The sequence below is a fragment of the Fundulus heteroclitus genome, chromosome 14 (assembly GCF_011125445.2).
Source record: "Fundulus heteroclitus isolate FHET01 chromosome 14, MU-UCD_Fhet_4.1, whole genome shotgun sequence".
Classification (NCBI taxonomy): domain Eukaryota; kingdom Metazoa; phylum Chordata; class Actinopteri; order Cyprinodontiformes; family Fundulidae; genus Fundulus; species Fundulus heteroclitus.
In genome coordinates, this window is record NC_046374.1 from 27,387,518 (window position 1) to 27,413,010 (window position 25,493).

Genomic DNA, 25,493 nt, shown 5'->3' on the forward strand with positions numbered 1-25,493 from the left:
GTCCCCTGAGATCCTGCGCCATGTTGAGCACGACCCTTGTGCCCTGATTCTTCTCTGGGGCTCCTCCAACCGGCTTTCCAGTGTAAACCTGCATGTTCAATGCATAGCTGGTGTTTGCATCACATGCTGCCCAGATTTTTATCCCATATTTAGCTAATTTGTAAGGCATGTATTGCCTAAATGGGCAGCGACCTCTGAATGCCACCAGTCTTTCATCCATTGTGTGTGTGCGTGTGTGTGTGTGTGTGTGTGTGTGTGTGTGTGTGTGTGTGTGTGTGTGTGTGTGATTGGGATGAAACATGTCTCACAATTGCAAAGAAAGAAATAGTGTGACATTTCTGACACCCTTTTACCTCCAGTTTGACTGCTGGGTCAAATTGACCCGAACAGTATCTATGTGATATAAACATGCAGGGGGTGGTTGCAAATATGTGAGATGAACCATTTTCATATTGTATGTTGATTACACTATTTAAGGCAAGCAGAAGAAGTTTCATACCGAAAAAATAATTTTAACTATTTTTCCTAGATCTTCAAACTTTAAAACGGGTCAATTTGACCCGTAACATAACAGGAGGGTTAAGGGGGAGAAGATTGGCAAAACTACGTTGTTTGTTGTTTTAATTCAACCTTAAAAATACAGTTAAGAGGACAGATAAGGCCGAAACGTGTCAGTCCGCGAGGACCGTCCGACGCGGCCCTGGGGCTGTTTTGTTACCCAGCGCTGCCTCTTGAGGGTTTACCTTTTGCAGTTAAATTTTCCAACTGGTTCAAACGGTACATGCTTTTGTCACTCTAGTCCACATTTGGATATACAAACATCTCAGTTAGACACGCCCCTGGTAGCAAGTCAGACTTAAGAGTAGGAATCGCGAGCATTGGTCGATAGCATTTAGCGTTTGGAACTGCTTTGAATGTTAGCAACATCACCGCTACTATGGGCTAACATCACTTTATCACTCAGAAACTGATACGGGTCATCCCTGCTGGGCTCCAAAGCCTCCTTCAACCTCCGGTGATGAGGGGGTGTGAAAAATTCTCCGTCTCAAAGGTCTGACCCATGGTGACACAACCACCAGATGTTGCCCTGGTCACTTGTTATGATTTCATATGTTACTTTCCCTTGTCCTGACCACAACTCCGCTTAACCCCCCACTGCACATCCTCTGCCTTCATGGTTTCTTGGCATCACCCACTTTGGTGGCATTGAAAAAAAAATTGTTTGAACTTTAAATGTCTTCCTTAAATTGTAACTCACCCAGCTGTAAATCATAACTCTCTCCTCAATGTCATTGTACAAAACAATATACACAATTTCAAACTTCCTTCAGATGTCCAAATGTTTGACAAGTGTTTTTATAAGTAAAATATCCAGGGTTCTCACCAGCGCATCTCAGCATAACAGTACGTTGTCAACATTAAGCTTAAATTAGATCTTTCTGCTAATTTTTTACGAGCGTAATGGTATATTATAAACCTTTCGAAAAAAAAAAGCTAAGCTAACACTAGCTCTTATTAGCCTGCAGACAAGTTCACAACACAACACTCTGCCACAGGACAACGCAATGCTGCGCTGCAACCCCCCCCCCCCTCCCCCCTCATCCCCCGTCCACCATCACAAGGAAAAAAAATCCTGGTGAGGTCCCTAAATGCCTGAATTTAATGAGTAAAACTGGTTAAAGTAATGTGAAAACAGACCTGAAAAACAAACAATTGTCATAATCTCATAATTAGATATATTCATTAAAAATGACTTGAGACTTTAGTTCTAAATGATGACTTGATCATGCAACCAGTATAAACAAATTTTATATATCACTGTATATTAAAAAAAAGGTTTAGCCACCAGCATGTGTCTTCTTCTCTGATGGTTGTGGTGACCTTTTTTTTTTTTATAAAGACAATTATTTTTATTAGCTTGGAGAATAACTTGCCTTAGTATCCTGAGGGTACTGCAATGCTGTTGACGATGAGGACGTTGGCTTCCCCTCTGTCAGTTCAGCCAATAAAGTAGGGGACACAGATCTTACTACATGCTCCAAGTACAGTTCTCTTGGTGAAGCCTGGACACCTAGAAGGATGGAACAGAATTACTTGTTTGGTAGACTGACTAAATGATCTTTGAAAACAAGCCTGGAAGTCACTCTTCAAAGAAATATTTAAAAATTATGTAAATCTATTATCAAACACAAAATAATTAATGTACTTCTTATGTACTGAGTCACTTGGAACAAAGGATAACTTTCTATGCTGATGATGTGATTCTCTTCTTAAAGATAAAAACTTCCTTTGCATAGAATAACAGTATATGCTGATGATGTGATTCTCTTCTTAAAGTAAGATAAACATTTCCTTTACACAGAATAATAGTATATGCTGATGATGTGATTCTCTTCTTAAAGATAAAAACTTCCTTTACAAAGAATAACAGTATATGCTGATGATGTGATTCTCTTCTTAAAGTAAGAAAAACTTCCTTTACATAGAATAACAGTATATGCTGATGATATGATTCTCTTCTTATAGTAAGATAAAAACTTCCTTTACATAGAATAACAGTATATGCTGATAATGTGATTCTCTTCTTAAAGTAAGAAAAACTTCCTTTACATAGAATAACAGTAAATGCTGATGATGTGATTCTCTTCTTATAGTAAGATAAAATCTTCCTTTACATAGAATAACAGTATATGCTGATGATGTAATTCTCTTATAGTAAGATAAAAACTTCCTTTACATAGAATAACAGTATATGCTGATGATGTGATTCTCTTCTTAAAGTAAGAAAAACTTCTTTACATAGAATAACAGTATATGCTGATGATGTGATTCTCTTCTTAAAGTAAGAAAAACTTCCTTTACATAGAATAACAGTATATGCTGATGATGTGATTCTCTTCTTATAGTAAGATAAACATTTCCTTTACATAAAATAACAGTATATGCTGATGATGTGATTCTCTTCTTAAAGTAAGAAAAACTTCTTTACATAGAATAACAGTATATGCTGATGATGTGATTCTCTTCTTAAAGTAAGAAAAACTTCCTTTACATAGAATAACAGTATATGCTGATAATGTGATTCTCTTCTTAAAGTAAGAAAAACTTCTTTACATAGAATAACAGTATATGCTGATGATGTGATTCTCTTCTTAAAGTAAGAAAAACTTCCTTTACATAGAATAACAGTATATGCTGATGATGTGATTCTCTTCTTAAAGTAAGAAAAACTTCTTTACATAGAATAACAGTATATGCTGATGATGTGATTCTCTTCCTAAAGTAAGAAAAACTTCCTTTACATAGAATAACAGTATATGCTGATGATGTGATTCTCTTCTTAAAGTAAGAAAAACTTCTTTACATAGAATAACAGTATATGCTGATGATGTGATTCTCTTCTTATAGTAAGATAAAATCTTCCTTTACATAGAATAACAGTATATGCTGATGATGTGATTCTCTTCTTATAGTAAGATAAAAACTTCCTTTACATAGAATAACAGTATATGCTGATGATGTGATTCTCTTCTTATAGTAAGATAAAAACTTCCTTTACATAGAATAACAGTATATGCTGATGATGTGATTCTCTTCTTAAAGTAAGAAAAACTTCTTTACATAGAATAACAGTATATGCTGATGATGTGATTCTCTTCTTATAGTAAGATAAAAACTTCCTTTACATAGAATAACAGTATATGCTGATGATGTGATTCTCTTCTTAAAGTAAGATAAAAACTTCCTTTAAATAGGATATCAGTATATGCCGATGATGTGACTTTCTGTCAGGTGTTCTAAATACAGCAGATTTTATGTCTTTTTTTAATTTTCTAGTGCTAGCAGCTTTTATGCACATCATACAGATAGGAAACAGACGGCAAGAGAGTGAAGTGGGGAATACAAGCAACAAAAAGTCAAGGTTTGAACCCCGGAGCTAATGCCATTGCTCAGTGATGAGTGGCAAACTGATAGGAAGGGAATGATGCAATTTATTTATTTTTTTGTTTTTGTTTTTTACTTAGAAAATTGAGAGGCTGTGTTTTGTCCATTTCACGTTATGAAAAAGGACTATTTTAAGATACTCGGTCAAACCTGATATTTCCAGCAGCCGACGAGCTAGTTTTTCTGCACTGGTCATCTTCCATCGTGGGACACGTGATACTTTCGGTGACGGTTGTCTCGTTTGTTCCTTCTTCGACTCTTTCTCACGGCTCTTCGAACGTGAACGGCGAGAGCGGGACTTGTGCCGTGAAGGCGGGGTACGAGACCGGGATCTGTTGAAAGTTAGGGTATAAAATAATTCAAGTAGTACCAAAGAGGGAGTTTCTTATATGTGGGCGGAGTTTGCTTAAGACATGAATGGTCTGATCAATATTTGTAAGGGGAGTTTATGTAAGCCGTGATTGGTTATGGGACTTCACCGGGAGGGGTTTTTGTGACACATGATTGGCCGGATTGACGATGTTGGATGGGCTTTGAAGAAGCCATGATGACAGTCGGATTTCATTACTCCTCCCTTCCCGAGGAACTGCAGCATAGTTACTAACTAGCACCATTTAACACGCTGTATTTGGGCTAAGATACAGTTTTTCAATATGATTGATTTATTATACTGATTTTATTAAGCTACGCTGCTCACTTTGTATCTGCTGCCGCTTCACAGTGTGACTCAAGATTGTTGACAAACTGGTCACAAACACCAACAGCCCACCAGTTGCTTCTGCCTCGCAGTTAGCCATCATGCTAAATTCGGCTAGGCAAGGCAAGGCAAGGCAAATTTATTTATATAGCACAATTCAGTACAGAGACAATGCAAAGTGCTTTACATGGTTAAAATATAGGAACAAAAGCAAGTAGGGATAGAATGTAGAAACAAAAAAGAACATTAAAAACAGTAAAACAGTTTAACTAGAACAGTCAAAGGCAATTTCAAACAAATGTGTTTTTAATCTCTATTTAAAGGAACTCAGGCTTTCCGCACTTTTAGTTTTCTGGAAGTTTGTTCCAGAAAAGTGGAGCATAGGAACTAAATGCTGCTTCTCCATGTTTGGTTCTGGTTCTAGGTATGCAGAGTAGGCTGGAACCAGAAGACCTTAGTGGTCTGGATGTTTTATACACTGATAACAAGTCTGTGATGTATTTAGGTGCTAAGCCATTTAGGGATTTATAGACTAACAGAAGTATTTTAAAGTCTATTCTCTGAGATACAGGGAGCCAGTGTAAGGACTTTAGAACTGGGGTGATGTGCTCTACTTTCTTAGTCTTAGTGAGGACGCTGGCAGCAGTGTTCTGGATCAGCTGCAGCTGTCTGATCCACTTTTGATCCACTGCTTACACCAAGCTTTGTCAGCATACAAATCTCTAACCTGTCTGTAAAATTGTATCATGTCGGTTTTTACTTTCAGCTGGACTGCAGTAGTTATACATCTACGGTCAAAATATGAGAGAAGTGAAGCTTCACATGGCTGCCCTGTTAGTCAGCGTTGCTGTCCAGCCACCTTTGCATTGTGCATAATCTTGCCTGAGAGTATCCACAATGTTTGCGTTCCCCGTCTCTATTCCTGATGTTGTTCAATGCACTGCCCTGAAATACTTTAAGGTTTCTCTGATTGTCAATTATATTAAAGCATAAAGGTAATAGCAAAGAAATGCATTAAAAAGAAAAACACAATGTCGGTGGGTGAGCTAGTAATGGGCATTGGTCCAATATAGCAGCAGTAAGACCAACAAACATCACCTTCACTTAAATTTCCCGACACACTTGTGTCAACAGCATTTCCTCACAAGTAGGGTTAAATACAATCCTTTTTAAATCATCACTTTCCACAATCGGCACAACTACATATCTATTCAAGTAGCTCTACCATTTTCAGAGGAGCCACACAGCAAAAAGGGAACAAAAAGTAAGTAAAATATTTTTGAAATTAGCATATTTGTCTCTGATTTGAGCAGGTAAATAAGCTGATATGCTGAGGTAATGAGTATTTTACCCCTAAAATAAGATAATTAGATATACTGCACTTGAAATAAGATGATGGAGATGAGTTGTTACTATTTTAAGTGCAAAAATCTTATGCCGTTGGCAGATCATCTTATTTACCTGCAAAGGCACAAATTATTTCAACATTTTGCTTACTTTTAATTGCAACTTCACTGAATCTAACTGGTCAGATAGCGTCCTTTGTCAGTTTTTTATCTGTTGAGTTACAACAGCAAAGGACACATTTGTTTATTTAACACGGTATCCTGATTACTTCAATATACTAAGAAGCCTGGTACTAATATGAGGATGATCATAAGTTTAAACTCGATTATTATAAGCATTAACTCAACAAGTCAACGGCTCTATGGTCATTTTCAGATGCCCGACATAAATACCATTTGCTTTGATTGTCGCAAATCATCAAAAGTCTGTCTGTTGGAAACAAAGATCCATCTCCCTGAGTCCATCACTGGAATAAGACGGCTGCTTTATACTTGGGAAACACATTTTTGTTGTTACAGACCCCATGAATGGATCAGAAGCAGATCCCAAATGTAACAAAATTAAAACTGAATAAAGTTACGCTATCAAGATTCTAAAGAGATTTTCATTCAATCAAGAAGTAGGGAGTAAGAAAGGCAGGTTGCCTTGAAAAATATAACCATGTATAAATTTACATGATAGAGAGAAACATAAAAAAGGACAGAAAGATGGATAAATAAGAGAAAGGTTAGCTGCTCATATAAAGCTGTATTCTCTGATTTTATTGCACTGCAAAAAGAGAACTAGAAATAAGAAACATTTTCTTGAAATTAATGTATTTGCCCTTGATTTGAGCAGGTAAATAAGATTATTTGCCAATGGAATGAGTATTTTTACCCCTAAAATTAGATAATTAGATAAACTGCACTTGAAATAAGATAATGGAGATGAATTGTTCCCATTATAAATTTTATTCCATTGGCATTTATTCTTATTTATCCGGTCAAACCAAGAAAAAATACTTTAATTTTTAGGAAATTCCTCTTATTTTTTGTTCTATTTTTGCAGTGTGGACAGCCAAGTGGAAGAAAGTCAGAGACAGATTTTTTTGGGGAAACAACACGGTCTCACATAAACTCCGCCCACAAATTTTGATCGGGCCAATCACGTCTTAAGCAAACTCCTACCGCACACAACAAAATCCCACTTAGGTGCTGCAGAAACCCCATCCCTTCTCAAATAATTTAAGACTAAATTATTCAAACACAATCCTTTAGTTAAAGATTTTTCAAAACCATTGGAAGTTTTTAAGAAACAAGCAGTAGTTTTAAATGTTATAAATCTGAAGACTATTAATAAATGGAAAAAAAGTTATTTTCTGTCCCAACCCACCTGTGTTTCCTGTGTCTCCTATTACGTTGGGAGTCACGGTGATAGCGAGGGCGAGGACTGTAGGAGTGGGAGGAGCTCAGGTCCGCGTATCTTCCCTTTCTGTTACTTCGATGGAAGCTGCGGGAACGTGAACGTGAACGGGAACGGGAACGTGAACGGGAACGTGAACGTGAGCGGGAGACGCTACTGGACCGGTCTCTTCTGTGGCGGCGGGAGCTGTGTGAGCGGGAACGGCTCCTTCGCCGCGAGGAAGTCTTTTCTTCTGTATCTCTGGAAAAGCAGAAACAAGAGAGAAGGATAAAGCTTAAACATTAATTTTACTCTAAACCACTTTGGTTTCTTTTAAAAAATATATAATATAAAAAAATAAAAAAAAATAAAATAAAAAAAAGAAGGAAATTACCGCTGATGTTGTGACGAAGTTTGAATCTCCGAGTTTGGATATCTGCAACACAGACATGAAAACAAATTACCTAAGAGGAAACAGGTCAGTTTGACAGAAAGATGTCTGGAGAGGGAGAAGCAGGCGTGAAATCTCTAAAATTTTTACAACAGAACATTTACAGCTTTTTTTTGCCAGCTTTCTGTACGAAACGGAGCAAAAAATACCTTTTTTTTTTTTTAAAAAAGTGCATGGCAACGTTATTTGGCTTTTCTTTAAATGTATACGTCAGTGTGGTTGCCTCCACAGTTTTTATGAAAGATTATCACATCCGGCTGCCATATTATTTATTTTTCATTAGTGAATAAAACCTTTTGTGTTTATTTTTAATAAAAGTGGAAAATACAACAAACAAGGAAGGGGCTAACAGCTATTAGCATCTAGTTTACCGCCACATAATGTAGATTTAGAGAGTTTTACAAAGTCAAAACGATTAAAACTCCCTCATTTGCTATCAACAAACCATGTGATAAACAAATATTAAACGGCCCCATTTTCAGCTCGACTCAAAAATTATTCACTAGTTGGAGTTCCCAAAATTCACACTGCAAAAGGGAACTAAAAGTAAGTAAAATGTTCTTGAAATTAATGTATTTTTCCTTGATTTGAGCAGATAAATAAGATTTTTTGCCAATGGAATGAGTATTTTGATGCCTAAAATAAGATAATTAGACATCCTGCACTTGAAAAAAGATGGTGGAGATCAATTGTTCCTATTTTAAGTGCAAAAATATTATTCCATTGGCAAATAGTCTTATTTAGCTGCTCAAAACAAGGAAAAATACATTAATTTCAAGAAAATTTTACTTACTTTTAGTTTCCCTTTTGCAGTGCAACCTTATTCTGATCCCTGGCTGCTCACCATACTTAAACGTGGCTATTATGAAGCAGAGTTAGACATCAGTTGGGAGATTAAAAAGAAAGAGAAATATTTGCAATTGTACATTATAGCCACACTGCAAAAAGGGAACTAAAAGTAAATAAAATCTTCTTGAAATTGGTGTATTTTTCCTTGATTTGAGCAAATAAATAAAACTATTTGCCAATGGAGTCAGTATTTTTACCTCTAAAATAAGATCATTAGATATCCTGCACTTGAAATAAGATGATGGAGATAAATTGTTTTTATTTTAAGTGCAAGAATCTTATTACATTGGCAGGTAGTGTTATTTATCTGCTCAAGGAAAAAATACACAAAATTTAAGAACATTTTACTTATGTTTAGTTCCCCTTTTTGCAGTGTAAATATTCCTCACAGCGCCCAGGGAGCAATCTGGGGCTACAGGTCTTGCTCAACGGACCCACGGTATAAATCTGCAGGGTTCGAACCGGCTATTTACAGGCTACCGCTGATCAGGAAATGTATAAGAAACCATTTGTGTTGGCGACCTTTTTGAAAAACGACTGTCATGGGCGCCGTGTTGAAAATTCAGAATAACTAAATGGTTGGAGCACAACACTGCAAAAAGGGAACTAAAAGTAAGTGAACATTTTCTTGAAATCCTTGTATTTTTCCTTGATTTGAGCAGGTAAATAGGAACAATTCATCTCCATCGTCTTATTTCAAGTGCAGGAAATCTAATTATCTTATTTTAGAGATGAATTGTTCCTACTTTAAGTGCAAAAATCTTATTCCATTGACAATTGGTCTTATTTACCTGTTCAAATTAAGAAAAAAATACAATGATTTCAAGAAAATTTCACTTACTTTTAGTTCCCTTTTTGCAGTGAAAATGCCCAATTCTAGTGAAACCTCTAGCTAGGAGGCTCCACTGAAAGTAAACGAATACCGAGGGAAATAAACTCACCGGAGGAGCTTGTAGTTCATATGATGCATAGAGGTGGCGCAGTGGGAAACCCACTCCTGGTTGTCAGGACGAGAAAAAAACACGTTAGGCACGAGTTTCACAACTCCCACCAGCATTGAGCATTACTTTTTTTTCTTATTATTACCATTAAAACCTAACAGACACATTTTATTGAAAAAGACTAACAATATCGCAACGGTTTTCCCTTGTAACGAATAATATCTAAATAAACCTGCAGTGTGGGAACAATAATTCATAAAAATTAAAGCCCTGCCTTTTTTTTTTGTCCAGAAAATAACAGGCCTTCTAGCGCCCCCCTACTTTTAGTTCCCTTTTGGCAGTGTGAGGAGGCGCTGCTGAGGATGTGGGGTTGAGTTAAGTAACACAACGGACAAATATTTAACAAATCCACTTCATCAAGTGAGGTAAAATCAGCTAAAATTAGGAGACATTGAGAATGAGGATCTAATCTCCACCAAACCTCTAATATTAGGTGTATTTATATTTTTAAAATCATACATAATTCCTAATGTATTTAACAGTACAAAAGGCTGTTTTAAAATACTATCAGCATGAGGAATCTAAAAGGACTCTTATAAAAAATTTACCGCTGCTAAGAACCCCTAAACTAAACCCTTCTAAATACGACAACAGCGCCCCCTGCTGTCTGGTCTGTATCTGCAGTTAACAGTGGAACTAGGAAGATGTCTGTAGATGAATATTATTAATCAGGGCAGTCAAACTTTTTTACAGTAGCAGGCTACACACTATATATATATATAGATATCTATCTATCTATCTATCTATAGATATCTATCTATCTATCTATCTATCTATATATATATATATATATATATATATATATATATATATATATATATATATATATATATATATATATATATATATATATATATATATATATATATATATATCCATCTATCTATCTATCTATATCTATATATCTATCTATCTATCTATCTATATATCTATATCTATCTATATATCTATATCTATCTATCTATATCTATCTATCTATAGATATCTATCTATAGATATCTATCTATCTATCTATCTATAGATATCTATCTATAGATATCTATCTATCTATAGATATCTATCTATAGATATCTATATCTATCTATAGATATCTATATCTATCTATATATATATATATATATATATTTATAAAGTCGGTGTTGCCAAATTAGGCAGGTTTCCAACCAATTAGGCTTTTTAACACATTGAGCTGGAAAAAAATAGCTTGTGGGCAGATTGTAAAAAATTTAGGAAGCTTTTCATAACATTTGTTGGGCTTTTAGAAAGAATTACTAACAAAATCTATCAAAATAGTCATTTATTTTTTTAAATAAGTTGAATCTGTCAATGAATAATAGTTATAATGAATAATATTGATTATAACTATATTGATTATAATAATACAAGAAAAGAATAATGGTTAATCAAGTGTTTGGTCAATGTAAACGTCACTGCCCTGATTAATAAACTCTTAAAAGTACAAAACTTAATGTAACCGGAAAATGTTATATTATTTCTTCTATATTTTCGACTCTATTTTGGGTTTCTGAATAGCATTGATGAGGTTTGTGGCTCGTTAAAAGTAACACGGCATCTTTTCAGAGAGGGAACGTGCCGTTTTCATAGGCAGCGAACATTATTGTTTCATCTTCTGTTTTGAGTCCGGCTAAAAACCTTTTATATAGTAAAAAAAAAAAGTGTGTTTAAAAATTTTAGTTGTTAGAAATCATTGTGATGATTAACTGTGACATCATCCAGAGAAGACAGATCACCCGCTTTTACCATCTAATGTAGAACAGATTACTAGATCAATATGTGCTTCTGTGCTTTTTTGTTTCTCTTGTTGTGTCTCTGCTCTGTCTTCTGTAACCCCAGTCGGTCGAGGCAGATGATCGTTCATACTGAGCCCGGTTCTGCCGGAGGTTTTCCTTCCCGTTAATGGGTGGTTTTTCTTCCCACTGTCGCTTCATGCTTGCTCAGTATGAGGGATTGCAGCAAAGCCATGGACAATGCAGACGACTCTCCCTGTAGCTCTACGGTTCCCCAGGAGTGAATGCTGCTTGTCGGGACTTTGATGCAATTAACTGGTTTCCTTATATAGGACATTTTTGACCAATCTGTATAATCTGACCCAATCTGTATAATATGATTGAACTTGACTTTGTAAAGTGCCTTGAGATGACATGTTTCATGATTTGGCGCTATATAAATAAAATTGAATTGAATTGAAATTGATTTGTTGAGTTATAAATTTCAAAAGGGAATGAGTAATCTTGAGAGCTTTAACGCAATAAAACAGAAAACAACAAAAGTTGCATTTTTTTTACCCATTTTGTTGGGATTTATGGAGCCTGAAAACATTTGAGAACCACAGTCTTGATCTAACATCATAACATTTCTAATCAGAGCTTCCCATTAAAAATAAATCTAATATTTTTTAGCTTTAAAAAAAAGGACTTACCCCCATGGTGTCACATTTTTTGTCACACAGAAGGCACCAATGAGGGAAAACCGGTGCGCTGGGAGGCGTGTATTCCCCCAGAATGGACTGCTGGCCGTTCAAGGCGTCCATCTTGGGGGGCGGGATGCTGGAGAGGAGCTGCAGAAGCGCTTGCGGGTTCACGAGTCCCGGATTGATGAGGTGACCCGGAGGAAAAACGGGCGCTCGGGGGGGAAAGGGGAAAAGCGGCTGCTGCTGCGGCAACACCGGCGGTTGCTGCGGCAACACCGGCGGTTGCTGCGGCAACACCGGCGCCAACACCGGCGGCATCGTCTGCGCCTTGGCCTGTTTCTGCAGCTCGACCGCTCTTGTTTGCTGAGCCAGCAGATTTTGGACGTCCGTCGCCTTGGCCTGGCCCGGCTCCACGACCATCTCCGGACGCTGCTGTTTCTGAGCTTTAAACGGGTCGTTGGTGAAGCCGTCCTGCTTACGGCCAAAGCTGCCGTCGTCCCCCAGCAGGGTGACGGGCGGGAGAAACGGGGGGAGGATGTTCCCAGGAGGAGGCTGGACCGGCGGCGGCGGCAGCGCTTGCTCTTTCGGCGGGTAGACGTCTTTCTGCGGCGGAGGAAAAGGTGTGTAGATGTTTGGCGGAGGCTGGACTGGTTGGGGGACGGGCAGTCTGGGTAGATTAATGCTCGGCGGGGGAGGCACAAAACTCCTGACTGGGGGGACGCTGGTGGGGGGAAAGGGCAGGCCTGGTAGAGGGACGGGGACGCTGCTCATCGCCGCCGGCGGGCGCTGACTCAGCGGCTCCCTGTAGCTGCTGCTGCTGCTGTAGGTGTTAACGACGCCTCCCGTAGCGCCGCTGGTGACCGTACAGGAGCTTCCGGCTTCCTGTCCGGCCGCAGAATAGCTGCCAGTGTGGCCGTAGTCGATGACCTTCGGGGGTTTGGCAGCCGGCGTCGGCGCGTCTCGATACGTCTCCGGCGCCCTGGAGCCAGAGAAGCCGGCGCGGGGCTCCGCCGGCGTCCTCTTCTCCTTCATGACGCCGATCTTCTGCAGGATGAGAGCCACGTTGTCGGAGCTGAGCTGCTCCTCGGGGAACATGAGGAGGTACTTCAAGTCTTCCTTCTCCAGGCCGAAGCGCTGCAGCACGGCGGCGAGTTCCTGGGTGTGCTGGGGCAGAGGAGGCGGCGGCGGCGGCGGCTCGCTGGGAGGCGGACCGCCATAACCTCTTGGACCAGACGCAGGCTGCCTGTTGTCTGGTCTGCCGCCGGATGGGAAAAACCTACCGTCACCGCCGCCGCTGGGATAGTCGGATGAAGCCGACGGATGAAATTTCGCGGGATTATCCTCTCTGGGCTTTTGACAGATCTCCAGCCAGCTCAAGGAGCTGCCGTCACCTTCCTCGTCTGGGTCGCCGTCTCCGTCTGGATCGCGACGGGGCGCCACGCTTCTGCTGGTGGAAGGAAACTCGTCTCTCTGGGCGCCGAGGAAGCGGGGGCCGCGGCTTAAAGGCGGAGGCATCGCTTCCTCCCTGGTTCTGCCAGGCGGGAACTCCATCGACCTTTTAGGGTCCCTCTCAGATTGAGCCATTCTCTGGTCGGGCCTGTAGGTCGTCGGCAGATCTGGCAACGGCGGGAACGTTCGCCCCGGAGCTTTAGACGCTCCGTGGGGCGCCGGAGAGGAGCTAAAGTCGTAATTAGAGTCGGCGTGCTGCCGCGGCCTCCAGCCGCCCATCCCCGACCATCCGCCGCGGGCCGGATCATCATTCCAGCGTCTATTAAAACTACCCTGGCTGGGATTTTGATTCCTTAACGAATAAGGATTGTATGGTGGATAAGACATGGTTTTTACCGATCCTCTAGAAGTGACGGAGAGCAGGGAAGGACGGCGCGTACGTCGGTAATCTGCGTCCTTTAAACCCTCCGTTTAGACCACATCTGGAGTGAAAAGGTCACGCTGCTGAGAGAAAAAGCCGAACACGGCGCAGGTTATGCGGTAGAGAAGGCTCCTCCACAGACGGTCTTAAGGTCTCTCAGCTGCTTCATAACTTTCTCAGCGTTAAGAAGTCCAGACGTTCGCTGCCAAGAGAAAACAGAGACAAACGAGGGTAACAGGAGTTAAACACCCAGAGCAGAGAAAAGTGCTTTTTTCTTACACGGGAACAGCTAAAAACCAAGGGAGAAAAGCAATAAACGTCAGACTAACTAAAACCAACCACGGTGTATTGAGTAGAAAAAAACAAAACAAAAGAAAGGTTTTGCAAAGGGATGACGTTCAACTTCAGGAAAAACGTGAGCGTCTCTAGGGCTGCACTCTAAATATATGTTTTGAATTTCTTTATAATCATCAGTAAGATTTATGTTTTATGGATTTGCTTTGGTTCTGTATCGTCCAGCCATAGGCGGAAGGTGGAAAAAGTTGAAAAACGGCAAGAGGCCCAGGTGGGATTTGTATAGAGGTGACACAAAGCACCATGTGGTTTCAAGGTAATACCACAAAATTACAAAAAGGGAAGCATGACCCATTTGGTTTTATTTAAACCCCCCCAAAAAATATATAAAAATCACCAGAATTACTACTACTGCTGCTAAAACAATAAACCTCAGTTCACACACAGGTAAATCCAAGTTGGTTAAATTCTAGTGTATTAAAAAAAAAAGGTAAATGGACTGAACTTATACTGACCACTCAAAGCGCTGTAAACCAGAGCCACATTCACCCAATCGCTCTCACTAACTAAACTAATCCAGGAAACTAACAACAACAAATTCTGCAAATTAAGTATTTATTACTTAAGTAGACAATTCTCTGCAACTATCCCTCGCAAACCACTTGTTTCATTTGCAGCACAGACTCATAATTACAAACGTTAGAAGGCAAAGATGTTTTTTCTTTTATAAAAGTGGTATGTTAAAACTATATCGGATAAATAGATTTGCATATACTTAGTCTGATGTGGACATCTAGATTAGACCATTACAAGCTATAAAAAAATAAGAATCTGTTACAGGGGGTTTGGATCATCTCTCGCAGAATTAAAAAAAGAAGATAATTCTGCAATAAAGATGCTTAAATCATCATTTAGTCTCTTTTTTTTCTCCCTACTGACTAGGGAAGGACAACAGGGTTACATCAGTGCTACCACTGACCAAACTGGGAGTTGTGCTGCAGGTCCTCAGGTAGCCTGCTGTCCTGCATGTTTAGGTGTTATTAAGATTTATTCAATGGATGTCTAAGAGGCTTCTCTGGAGGCTTGGTCGCTGCAAAGGAGATTTAAACATGTGGATCTGGTGAGCTGGAGCATCTAAAACATGCAGGACAGGGGTCCCAGCGCCAGAAACCACTGATCCACAAACCCAGCCCAGAGCAATAAAACACCGGACTATGAACACCCAAAGCTCAAATAAATTAATTCTTACCAAACCCGCTCTGCAGATAGGCTCCAAGGACCCAAAACTTCAGTAAATCACCGGGTTTAGACCAGTGTACGATTCCTCACCCAGTATTTCAATTACAATGCCCAACTTAGGTTACCTTCATCCTTGTTTTTTTTTTTTAGCTGTAAAATGCTTTAGCGGGTTTAAATGACGGAAAACTTGAGACTCGTTGGTGGTGAAAGCACCGAGGACACATAAAGCCGGGTTACCAACCGGACAGGCCCGTTAAAAAAGAGGCTAACTTTGTCCAGACAGCGGATCGCGGTTCGTTGACTTCGGCTTTATGCTAGCAGGAGCTAACGTTAGCCTTCAGCGGCTCGTCCACGCGAGGGAGAAAACCCGGAACAAACAAGGCTGATGGACGTGGAGCTATGCGGTTAAAAGCCAGAAAACGTTTAAAATGCATTTTACAACAAGCTTGTAAATCCACATACCGAATGTCTTTCATTATATCTTGAAGCTTGAGTCGAAGTTCTTCCTCTTCGAAAAGTGTCAGCTGCTAATACGATGTCTGCCTCTACCGCCACCTGCTGGCGCGGAGTATCGACCCTGCTTTAAAAACTGCAACACAGAAACAACTTTTCCTTTGATATATTTAATTTTAACGAATCTTGTTTCAGTATTGTACACGTTTCCGTAGTATTGCATTTTTATCATATCAGTTAAGTTTGTCTTTTTGTTAACTTTCTTCTGCTTCTCCTTCTTTTTTTATGTAATGTGTCTAAAAAAGGAGAAATACAATATAACAAGCTCCTTATTTAAGTATTTTAGCTAGATGACACTTGTTTTTTACTAAATTGTTTATGTATGACTTTGTATTAGAATTTAAAAAAGAAAAGAAAAAAAATCTTCTTTTTCTTCTTCTTCTGTGTTAAAAGCAACTTCAGGGTGCATTACTGCCACCAACTGGTACGGAGTGTGGATCAGTAATAGTCACTCAAAATAAATAAATAAAATTTAAACAAATGCGTGCATACATTAATTGAATCCTCACTAATAAGGCAATCCTCCCTAAAACTTCTGTTAATTTGTAGTTTGATTTATATTTTTTCAAGATTTTAAATCAGAAGTAAACCTTTGATAATTTACTTATTCCGTTTCTAGTTGTTTTCAGCAGCTGCATTTTTTCTTTCTTTTTCTCCATGTGTGGCCATGTTGTCCTGTACAGCTATTTCACACACATATCTTCTTTCCATATGATCCCATGAGCCAAGGTTTAACTTCTCATGCATCATTAACTCCATGTGTTGAAAATAACCAATGAACGGTTTTGTCATTGAGTTGGTTAAGGTTAAACATAAAAAACACTCATAACTTACCTGATTTATATGTATTTTTATATTTCATCTTGATTTGCTGCCACGTCGTTTTTGTGTCTCCAAGGTTAAATCACCCTTTTGAAGCAGCAAAATTATCCTGTAATTTACTGCAATTTACTGTGATTTTTCAAGCTGTATGCAAACGTAATTTCGTTTTCATTTACTTTTTCTTGTATCGGCAGATACGTGAAATACGTTTGCAGATCCATAAGTACGCTCAAGTCCAGACTGTTCACAATTCTTTTTATTGTTGTAATGCTTTGTCCTCATGTAGATCATTTGCACCACAAAGGCCTCAATCGGCTCCATAGAGAGCACGTTTAATGTTACGTTTGATTTTATAATTGTATATATCAACATTGTTTTCTATCAATTGCTAATGTTTGTTTTTTGCTTAAATTGAGACTTGAGACTTTATAATTGTGTAATTTTTTACCATGTAAATGGGGTCAGAAAAAGCAATATCGGCTTCAAGAATTGACCAAAAAAATAAATAAAAATTTGACAGCACATATCAGAGATCAGTTAGACCAGGGGTTCCCAAAGTGGGGGTTGGGAGATGATTTGATGCTCATGTGCTAAAAATATTTAGTATTTCCTTTTTTGAGAAACCAATACCAAAGTATAACTTTACAAGAGATTTCTCGTTTTACCACAGGGGGGCAGGTAGAACTTTTTTTGTGAGCGGTCTTATAAAAACAATACTTTATTTTCATCATATCACTTTATTATGATAATTTCCTCCCCCATTAAAAGAAAAAGAAACCTACCTGCAAAAATGGGGGGTGGGGGGGGGGGGGGGGGGTCATCAATCTTTGGCGCTGTTATTTAGGGGGGTTGGAGGTTGAAAAGTTCGGGAACCCCACAGTTAGACTGATGTTAAAATAATCGGTATCGGCCTCAATAAAACTATTTCGGTCGATCTCTAATTAACAGGACCAAATTGTGCCAGGGAGACGTCTCATACCATTCCTTCACCACCACCAGGTTAAACCTTTGATACAAAATGGTTGACTGGCTATGTTAAAAAAAAAAGACACTCATTCCCTTTCTTCCTTTATCTAATGCAGAGGCCGAATTTTTAAGTTTCACTAACGTTATGCCAGGAATGTGATTGGCTGTTCATAATAAACATTGGTGTTTAACGATAAAAGCATCACACTGCAAAAAGGGAACTAAAAGTACAATTTTCTTGAAATTAGTATATTTTTCCTTGATTTGAACAGCTAAATAAGACTATTTGCCAATGGGGTGAGTATTATTACGCCTAAAATAAGATTATTAGCTATTCTGCACTTGAAATAAGATGATGGCGATGAATTGTGCAACAATCTTATTCGATTGGCATATAGTATTATTTACCTGCTCAAATCAAGGAAAAATACAAACATTTCAAGAAAATTTTATTTACTTTGAGTTCCCTTTTTGCAGTGCAGCGGAGGGTGGACCCTGTGTTTTGTCTGGCCGGATAACACGCAACAAAATCATGCTCCACCAGATATAAATGTAAATAAGACATCATATGCCCATTCCTATTTCTTTTTGTATTTTTTGGTTTTCTTTTTGATCCATTGTATATATGAAGATTCACTGTATATAACTGAATGCATCTTCCTTACTCTGCACCAGTGTTGTAGTACTCGAGTCCGAGACTCGAACTCGAGTCCGAGTCATTAGCTAAATTTAGAGACTCGTGACTTGACTTGGACTTGCGCACTGATGACTCGAACTTGGACTCGGACTCCTACATTCAGATCATTCTGACTCGGAAATTGAGAAAAAGACTTGACTTTTTTAAATATATTATTAGGCTATAATTTTAATATGTCATTAGAATATTATTTGGTGTATGATTTTAATATCTAAATGTCGTACCGCGCACGTGACGTCACCATCTCATGAGCAACGCCCCTTGCCGCTAAGGTAGGGCAAACAGTGTGAGAGCGCACGTAGCAACCAGCGACTGTGGCTTGGTGGGTTGAGTAGTCGTCTGGCAATCTGAGGGTTGTGGGTTCGATTCCAGCTTCCCCCTGCCACATGTCGATGTGCCCCTGGGCAAGGCACTTAACCCCAAGTTGCACCGAGCTGCGTCTCGGTGTATAAATGTGTGAGCGTTAGTGAGAGCGACTGGGTGAATGTAGCCATAGTGTACAGCGCTTTGGGTGGTCAACATGACTGGAAAAGCGCTATATAAGTTCAGTCCATTTACCATTACACATGCAACAGATACAACTATATGACCGACTTTACAGCTGTTAAACTTTCACAAGAGGATGTCCTGGCGCCCATTTTACTGGTAGAACTGTGGAATAACATACCAACGTTCAGCTCAAACTTGAGTGTCGAGGGCTCGGAAAGACTGGAAAACGGGCCGAGTTGATAGAAAGGTAAGTCGATGTTTTTCTCCTGCTCGGCGTTCATGGCGTCATCGGCCGTTTTTTTCTTCTGTTTGTAGTCACCGTCCAGGAATCGGTATAAATTTTCCGGCCCGCCGAACAATTTAGTCTGGTCCGGTGGCCAAATGCATTATCATTATCCAACGGCTGTATCTCCTCACTGCATCGACCGATCCACACCAGATTTGTTGTGAGTCATGGGGGAACACTGCCGAACGCGTTTGTGGGAATCGCCCGGTGGACGAGCGAGGAAAATGCGTGACAGCATCTGCGGTGGCGGGCGGGCGGCGGTGCGCGAACACCGCCCGCCGGCCGGCACCGCGACGGTGGCCAATATGACGGAGTGCGCTTGGCTGCGAGGGCCGATCGACGCCGCTTGCGGCTTTAACATCCTTCATATGCGGCCTATCAGCGTACCTCGAGTCGCTGTTGCGCGTTCCATAACAACAATGTTTAAAAACCATGGTTAGGAGACGTCTTTGACTTGGAAAAAGCAGTAGTTTTACCGAGTAAAACCAAGGGTAACTACAGCGAAAGAGTTATTAGTGCAATGGAATGTTACTGCTTCATGTCATACATCACACGTCACGGCAAGTTCCTACAACAAACTTGGATCAATAGTGACTCGACTCGGACTTGACTCGGATGAGTAGTGGACTCGACTCGGACTCGACTCGGATTTTTTTTAATGACTTGGACTTGACTCGGACTTGAACACTGGTGACTCGAACCTGGACTCGGACTGGAGGCATAGTGACTTGACTACAACACTGCTCTGCACCTTCTTGTATGAGCCGATGTGACGACTGAATTTCTCCATTGTGAGATCAATAAAGACTATCTTATCTTATAAGACAGAAAATCCAAATAAATTGACAATTTTCTGGTTTGTTTATGGGAAGAAACACAGCACAGCTACAAAGTGGGCAAACGTATTTACAGTGAAAACATCAGAGAAAAAAAAATCTAAGCATTTCAACCCAACAGACAGAATCCAACAATAAAAAAAAATAAAAATATTAAAAGGACTTCATCATCAGATCTTTTCCCGTCGTCACTGAACACAAAAAAGAGAGTTTTCATCCACAGGAACGGTTTATCTTACTCCAGCTGAGGGGTTCAAATCAAAAGTTCATCTGAGTCATTTTTATTTGGCTCAGCGACTAACGACCGGTCACTCAGAAACCCAACCCTGGCAGCTTTCTGCTGATGTTCTGGAAGGTTTTTGCTGGAGCTCCTGGTAATGTTTCTGAGGACAGAGGAGAAGAAGAAGAAGGCAATGAGAGAGAGGAACCACGCTCTGATGTGTCACGTTTTGCATTTGTAAGTGTTTACCTGCAGATTGTTGTAGTGGCTTTCACTGTAGCAGTGCAGGTCTTCATCTAGGTTCTCTTTGAGGTAGAAAACCGAGCAGAGGTTACAGAAATAAGCCAGTTTTTGGACCGTGAACTCCTGACCTGCAGAGGAAATACAACATGAACTAATTACTGAGGATGTAGAAATCTGGCTCAAGCCTTCTATCGCAAGACATAAATGTACCGTAGTTTCCAGACTATTAGACGCACTTAAAATCTTACATTTTTCTCAAAAGTTGATGCTGCATCTTATAATCCAGTGCACCTTACATATGATTAAAGTTGTGCTTACTGACCGATTTTATGTGGTGCAATGCCCTCGAAAATCTGTTAAAATGTGTAAGTTTGACTTTTGTTAGCAATGAAACCGCTCCGCTCACTGGATATTTGGAGCATTAGGGTCATTACCCAATCCGTACCATCAGCTCATTTGCGCATGCGTGAACAGAATAACTTCCATTCCATCCATCCATCCATTTTCCGAACCGCTTTATCCCTCATGGGGTCGCGGGGGGTGCTGGTGCCTATCTCCAGCATTCACTGGGCGAGAGGCGGGGTTCACCCTGGACAGGTCGCCAGTCTGTCGCAGGGCAACACAGAGACAAACAGGACAAACAACCATTCACGCACACACTCACATCTAAGGACAATTTGGAGAAGCCTATTAACCTAACAGTCACATTTTTGGTCTGTGGGAGGAAGCCGGAGTACCCGGAGAGAACCCACGCATGCACAGGGAGAACATGCAAACTCCATGCAGAAAGACCCAGGGGTGTACTCGAACCCAGGACCTTCTTGCTGCAAGGCAACAGCGCTACCCACTGCGCCACTGTGCAGCCGCACAGAATGTGCAGAATAACTTCATGTAGGAAATATTTCGTTTTTCTTACTTTTTTATTCTTTTGTATTTTTTCGAGGCAGGGGTTTCTTTTTGTATATCTTTGTATTTGCGGCAATATTGCATATTCTAAAAATTAAACAACAGAAACACATAAAAAATACATTGTTTTTTGTTTTTTTAATAGCAAAAATGTTTCCCAGTTGTGGTTAGGGAAATAAAAATATATAAATAATTTCTTAAAGTACATAAACCCCCAGCTATAAACACATATAGGAGTACAGAAACGTATTTAATTTTGAAGTTTTTTTTATCATTTATTTGATTTGCATATTTTGTGCTTAATAAATGTATTTTAATATGGTTTGCCTTCGCTTTTTGTATGTTCTTTGTTCTATTCCCTGTTCATTTTTGTAAAAAAAAAAAAAAAAAAAACAATGCGGCCACTATAATGACGAGGTCTTCAGTAGTTTATGATGTGTACACCAGAGGGCGCTAAAATCTCAATCAATAATTTTAACTTTCTAATAAAATAAATGTTTAGAACAATATTATTTGTATAATGAAATTCACCGTATATTTAAGGATTAAATATTTTTTTCCAGTCCTGTTTGAACAAGCAATAAAACTAATAGAGTGCATTCAGACAATACAGATAAACGTTACGCAATGATATCTTCCCGGACTTCTGAGCATATCCGATGATGACGTCAAGCAATACAATGGAGAGACTATCAAAATGTATCAATTTCTTTCAGAAAAGTCTTCAATATTTTATTTACGATATAGTTTAGCATTATTTAATTATTTAAGTATAGAAATAAGTATTTTCAGTACTGTATTTACATTATTTTTTTGGCGACCCGGAAGTTATTCTGTTTGCGCGTGAGTAAATTAGCTGATTGTACGGATCGTGCTACCGGTACGGATCGGGTAGTGACATGCATTACACATTACACTGTGTCACTACCTGAGGACCCCTGAGCTGTCTACAAGACTGCCTGAATGTAATGTCTAAACTAGAAGTCCATTCATGTAAAGGCCCCCACAGACTCCATAGACATCATATACGTAGACGCCTCGTTGGGCACAGACGTTTTGGGGGAGTATTAAAGAGAAAGTTATTAATATGAGAAAAAAAGTCATAGGATAATAAAGTAAAAAAAAGACAAAAGTGGTAATATTATGAGAAAAACGTCATATTATGAGAATTAAGGGGGAGCATTTCCAGAATAGTCACAGTTTGCAGAACTATTTTAGTCCTGGAGTAATAGGGCCAGGTTAGATTCTTTTAATTATTTTTATTCTTTACGAGTATAAAGTCAGGAGAATGAAGCCAAAGGGATACGAAAATAAACTCGTAATATTACAAAAATAAAAATATTACTAATATAAAGTATGAGATTAAACTCCCTCTGATACTGTTTAATTGACTCAGACTAACTGCAGATTTGCCACATTCAACATGGCGGACGCTCTGACGCATCACAGCATAGGCAGAACCCGCCCGACCAGGTGTCTACGTATATGATGTCTATGGTTCACTACATGGAGGTCTGCACAAACTCGAGGTGTACTCCGCGCATACAGGTACGTGTCTCGGAGGCAAGAAGTCTTTACATTAAACTGTTTTATATGTGACACTGAGCTGCTCCAAGCAAGCGGTCTCCAGGACACAGCATCAAAACTAAACCTAAACTAAACATATTTAACTGTAAAATCCAATAAAGAGTGAGACTGTTTCTCACCAACAGGCCGTTTTGGGTCAAACGGCGGCAGACTGAAGTTGGCAGCACCACTCGGAGACTGGGATCGAGATCTCTTGGCTTTGGGTCCGATCGACTCCCTTCTCTGTTTGCTCAGGTCTGCAAGAACAAAGCAGAACTAGAGTTACATCATTCGATTCAAATCTTGATAACAATCACTCATTGTATGATTATTCAAATATCCCAATTTGCAGCTTTCTTTTAACTAAATATTTAAAATAGTTTTTTCCCCCTGGTCTGCATTCATCAAACTGGAGGACATTAAGACCCCGTTCCCTCACTCTGCTATGTTCTCCTACTACTCTCCAATTTTGCATAATGGTTGTTATTTCAACGTTTAACATTATTTTCTTTCTGTTTTTTTTCCTACTACTCTCCAATTTTGCATAATTGCTGTTATTTCAACGTTTAACATTAGTTTCTTTCTCTTCATGGTAGCTACGTTTGGCCTGTTTTTCTGTTTAGCTGTGACAACATCCTGGGGGACAAGAGTAAGCTCCTCTACATCAGAGGCCACGGTCCTCGATCGGAAAAAAGATCAAGAACCACGTACTAAGCCAGTCTGTGCCTCAAGCGGAGGCGTTTAAGTATCTTGGTGTCATGTTCACAAGTGACGGTAGGATGGAAAGACAAATTGGGCTGCGTCTACAGTAATGCGGGCGCTTCTTCAGCCTGTTGTGGTGTAGAGTCAAAAATCAAAGTACTGGATTTACCGGTCCGTCTACGTTCCGACCCTCACCTACTATCATGAGGTATGGATCATAACCGGGAGTATGAGAACCTGGGAAATGAGCTTTCTCCCTGGAGTATAGCCAGGCTCAGTCTTGGAGATAGGGCTCTGTTATCTGGGGGGAGCTCAAAGCAGAGCATCTGGCCTGGGAAAGCTTTGGGGATTGTTGATGTCGGGTATGGAAATCTGATTTGGGTAACTCAGGCTGAGTGACCTGCTCTAAGTTAAACTACATGCAACTCTACAACCAGCATATGCAGAATCAGTCATATTTTCTGACAATAATCTGATTAATATTCAGCCAACCAGCCTTTCCGTGTTATTACTCAAGGAGGCGGGAGGGTCTTTCAGTCTGGTTTGACTGTTTATCCCTAAATCTATTGCTGTGCAAACGTCATAAGATTGACCAGGACAAATGTTCGCTCCAGATCTGAATGGGGCGCATCAAATGTGGTTTTGGTCTGTATTTACCTTTAATTTCAGCCGCGCTGTTTCCTCCTTTCTCCTCCACCTTCAGACTTTCTTCCTGTTTCTGTCCTTCAGGACATTCAAGTGGTGGCTGCTGCTCAGCACAAGCAGAAGGACTGTCCGCCTCCTCCACAGTCGTCTGGGTCTCTGGCTGGACGACGCCTGAAGACGCGTCTTTGTCCAAAGTGGAGGAGGAATCAAGTGATGCAGAAAGTGACTCCTTTTCTTCTTCTTCTTCTTCTTTGTCTCTCTCCAGTTCAGCCATGTCGCCTGAGGAAGCGTCTTTCTCCAAAGTGGAGGAGGAATCTAGTGAAGCCGTTTTTTCTCCGTCTTTTTCCGGTTCAGCCACGACCTTTTGAGCTCTGGTAGATTTTCTCACTGTCAAAGAAGAAACGATCGCTTAGAAACGATATACTTAGTTTTGATCAGAAACCAATCATGATCCCAGCTGGCTGGCGCTTGTCTACTATAATGGCGGCTAAAGTGAATTACACGCTTTAGGATCAGTTGTCTGTAAACTATGCTTAACCGCCGAGCATTGACCAGTTTATTTAAAATCAGGGTTTTGGGAAGAAGGGAAGATCTGTGGCATACAGGGCAGTGGGCTCAGAGGACCAGGGTCTGGGATCACTGGTTAACAAGCCTCCTGGCTGGTTTTGTGGCAAGGTGACCGCTCCAGGTCTGAATGGGGCCCATGAAATGTGGCTTTTTTCTGTATTTACCTTTAATTTCAGCCGCGCTCTTTCCTCCTTTCTCCTCCACCTTTAGACTTTCTTCCTGTTTCTGTCCTTCAGGACATTCAAGTGGTGGCTGCTGCTCAGAACAAGCAGAAGCAGAAACACTGTCCGCCTCCTCCACAGTCGTCTGGGTCTCTGGCTGGACGTCGCCTGAAGACGCGTCTTTGTCCAAAGTGGAGGAGGAATCAAGTGGCGCAGAAAGTGACTCCTTTTCTTCTTCTTCTTCTTCTTCTTCTCCTCCGTCTTTTTCCGGTTCAGCCACGACCTTTTGACATCTGGTAGATTTTCTCACTGTCAAAGAAGAAACGATCGCTGAGCTTTCTGGATGTGTCTCTCTCTTACACAAGAGTAC

At 40.0% G+C, this 25,493-nt stretch overlaps 2 protein-coding genes across 6 annotated transcripts in view; both read right to left on the reverse strand.

Annotated features, from left to right (window-relative positions):
* Nucleotides 1-16,053, reverse strand: part of LOC105935959 — a 40,846-nt gene extending 24,793 nt beyond the window's left edge. Inside the window, exons 1-8 of the mRNA XM_036146646.1 lie at nucleotides 15,967-16,053; nucleotides 12,417-14,173; nucleotides 12,111-12,383; nucleotides 9,611-9,666; nucleotides 7,764-7,805; nucleotides 7,361-7,630; nucleotides 4,096-4,277; nucleotides 1,935-2,071 (exon numbers count right to left, since the gene is read on the reverse strand). Coding sequence (XP_036002539.1) covers nucleotides 1,935-2,071; nucleotides 4,096-4,277; nucleotides 7,361-7,630; nucleotides 7,764-7,805; nucleotides 9,611-9,666; nucleotides 12,111-12,383; nucleotides 12,417-13,937 — 2,481 coding nt within the window. The 5' untranslated portion in view covers nucleotides 13,938-14,173; nucleotides 15,967-16,053. The remainder of the gene's footprint in view (nucleotides 1-1,934; nucleotides 2,072-4,095; nucleotides 4,278-7,360; nucleotides 7,631-7,763; nucleotides 7,806-9,610; nucleotides 9,667-12,110; nucleotides 12,384-12,416; nucleotides 14,174-15,966) is intronic.
* Nucleotides 16,054-20,119: 4,066 nt separating this feature from the next.
* LOC105935943 (zinc finger protein 638) overlaps nucleotides 20,120-25,493 on the reverse strand; it is a 44,128-nt gene continuing 38,754 nt past the window's right edge. For 2 of the 5 annotated variants that reach the window (XM_036146641.1, XM_036146642.1), the window contains 5 exons: nucleotides 25,127-25,432; nucleotides 24,408-24,782; nucleotides 23,189-23,305; nucleotides 20,583-20,704; nucleotides 20,120-20,496 (listed from right to left, as the gene is read on the reverse strand). In XM_036146641.1, the coding sequence (XP_036002534.1) occupies nucleotides 20,422-20,496; nucleotides 20,583-20,704; nucleotides 23,189-23,305; nucleotides 24,408-24,782; nucleotides 25,127-25,432 (995 nt within the window). In that variant the 3' untranslated portion in view covers nucleotides 20,120-20,421. The remainder of the gene's footprint in view (nucleotides 20,497-20,582; nucleotides 20,705-23,188; nucleotides 23,306-24,407; nucleotides 24,783-25,126; nucleotides 25,433-25,493) is intronic. The other 3 variants (XM_036146644.1, XM_036146643.1, XM_036146645.1) reach the window with 2 other exon arrangements.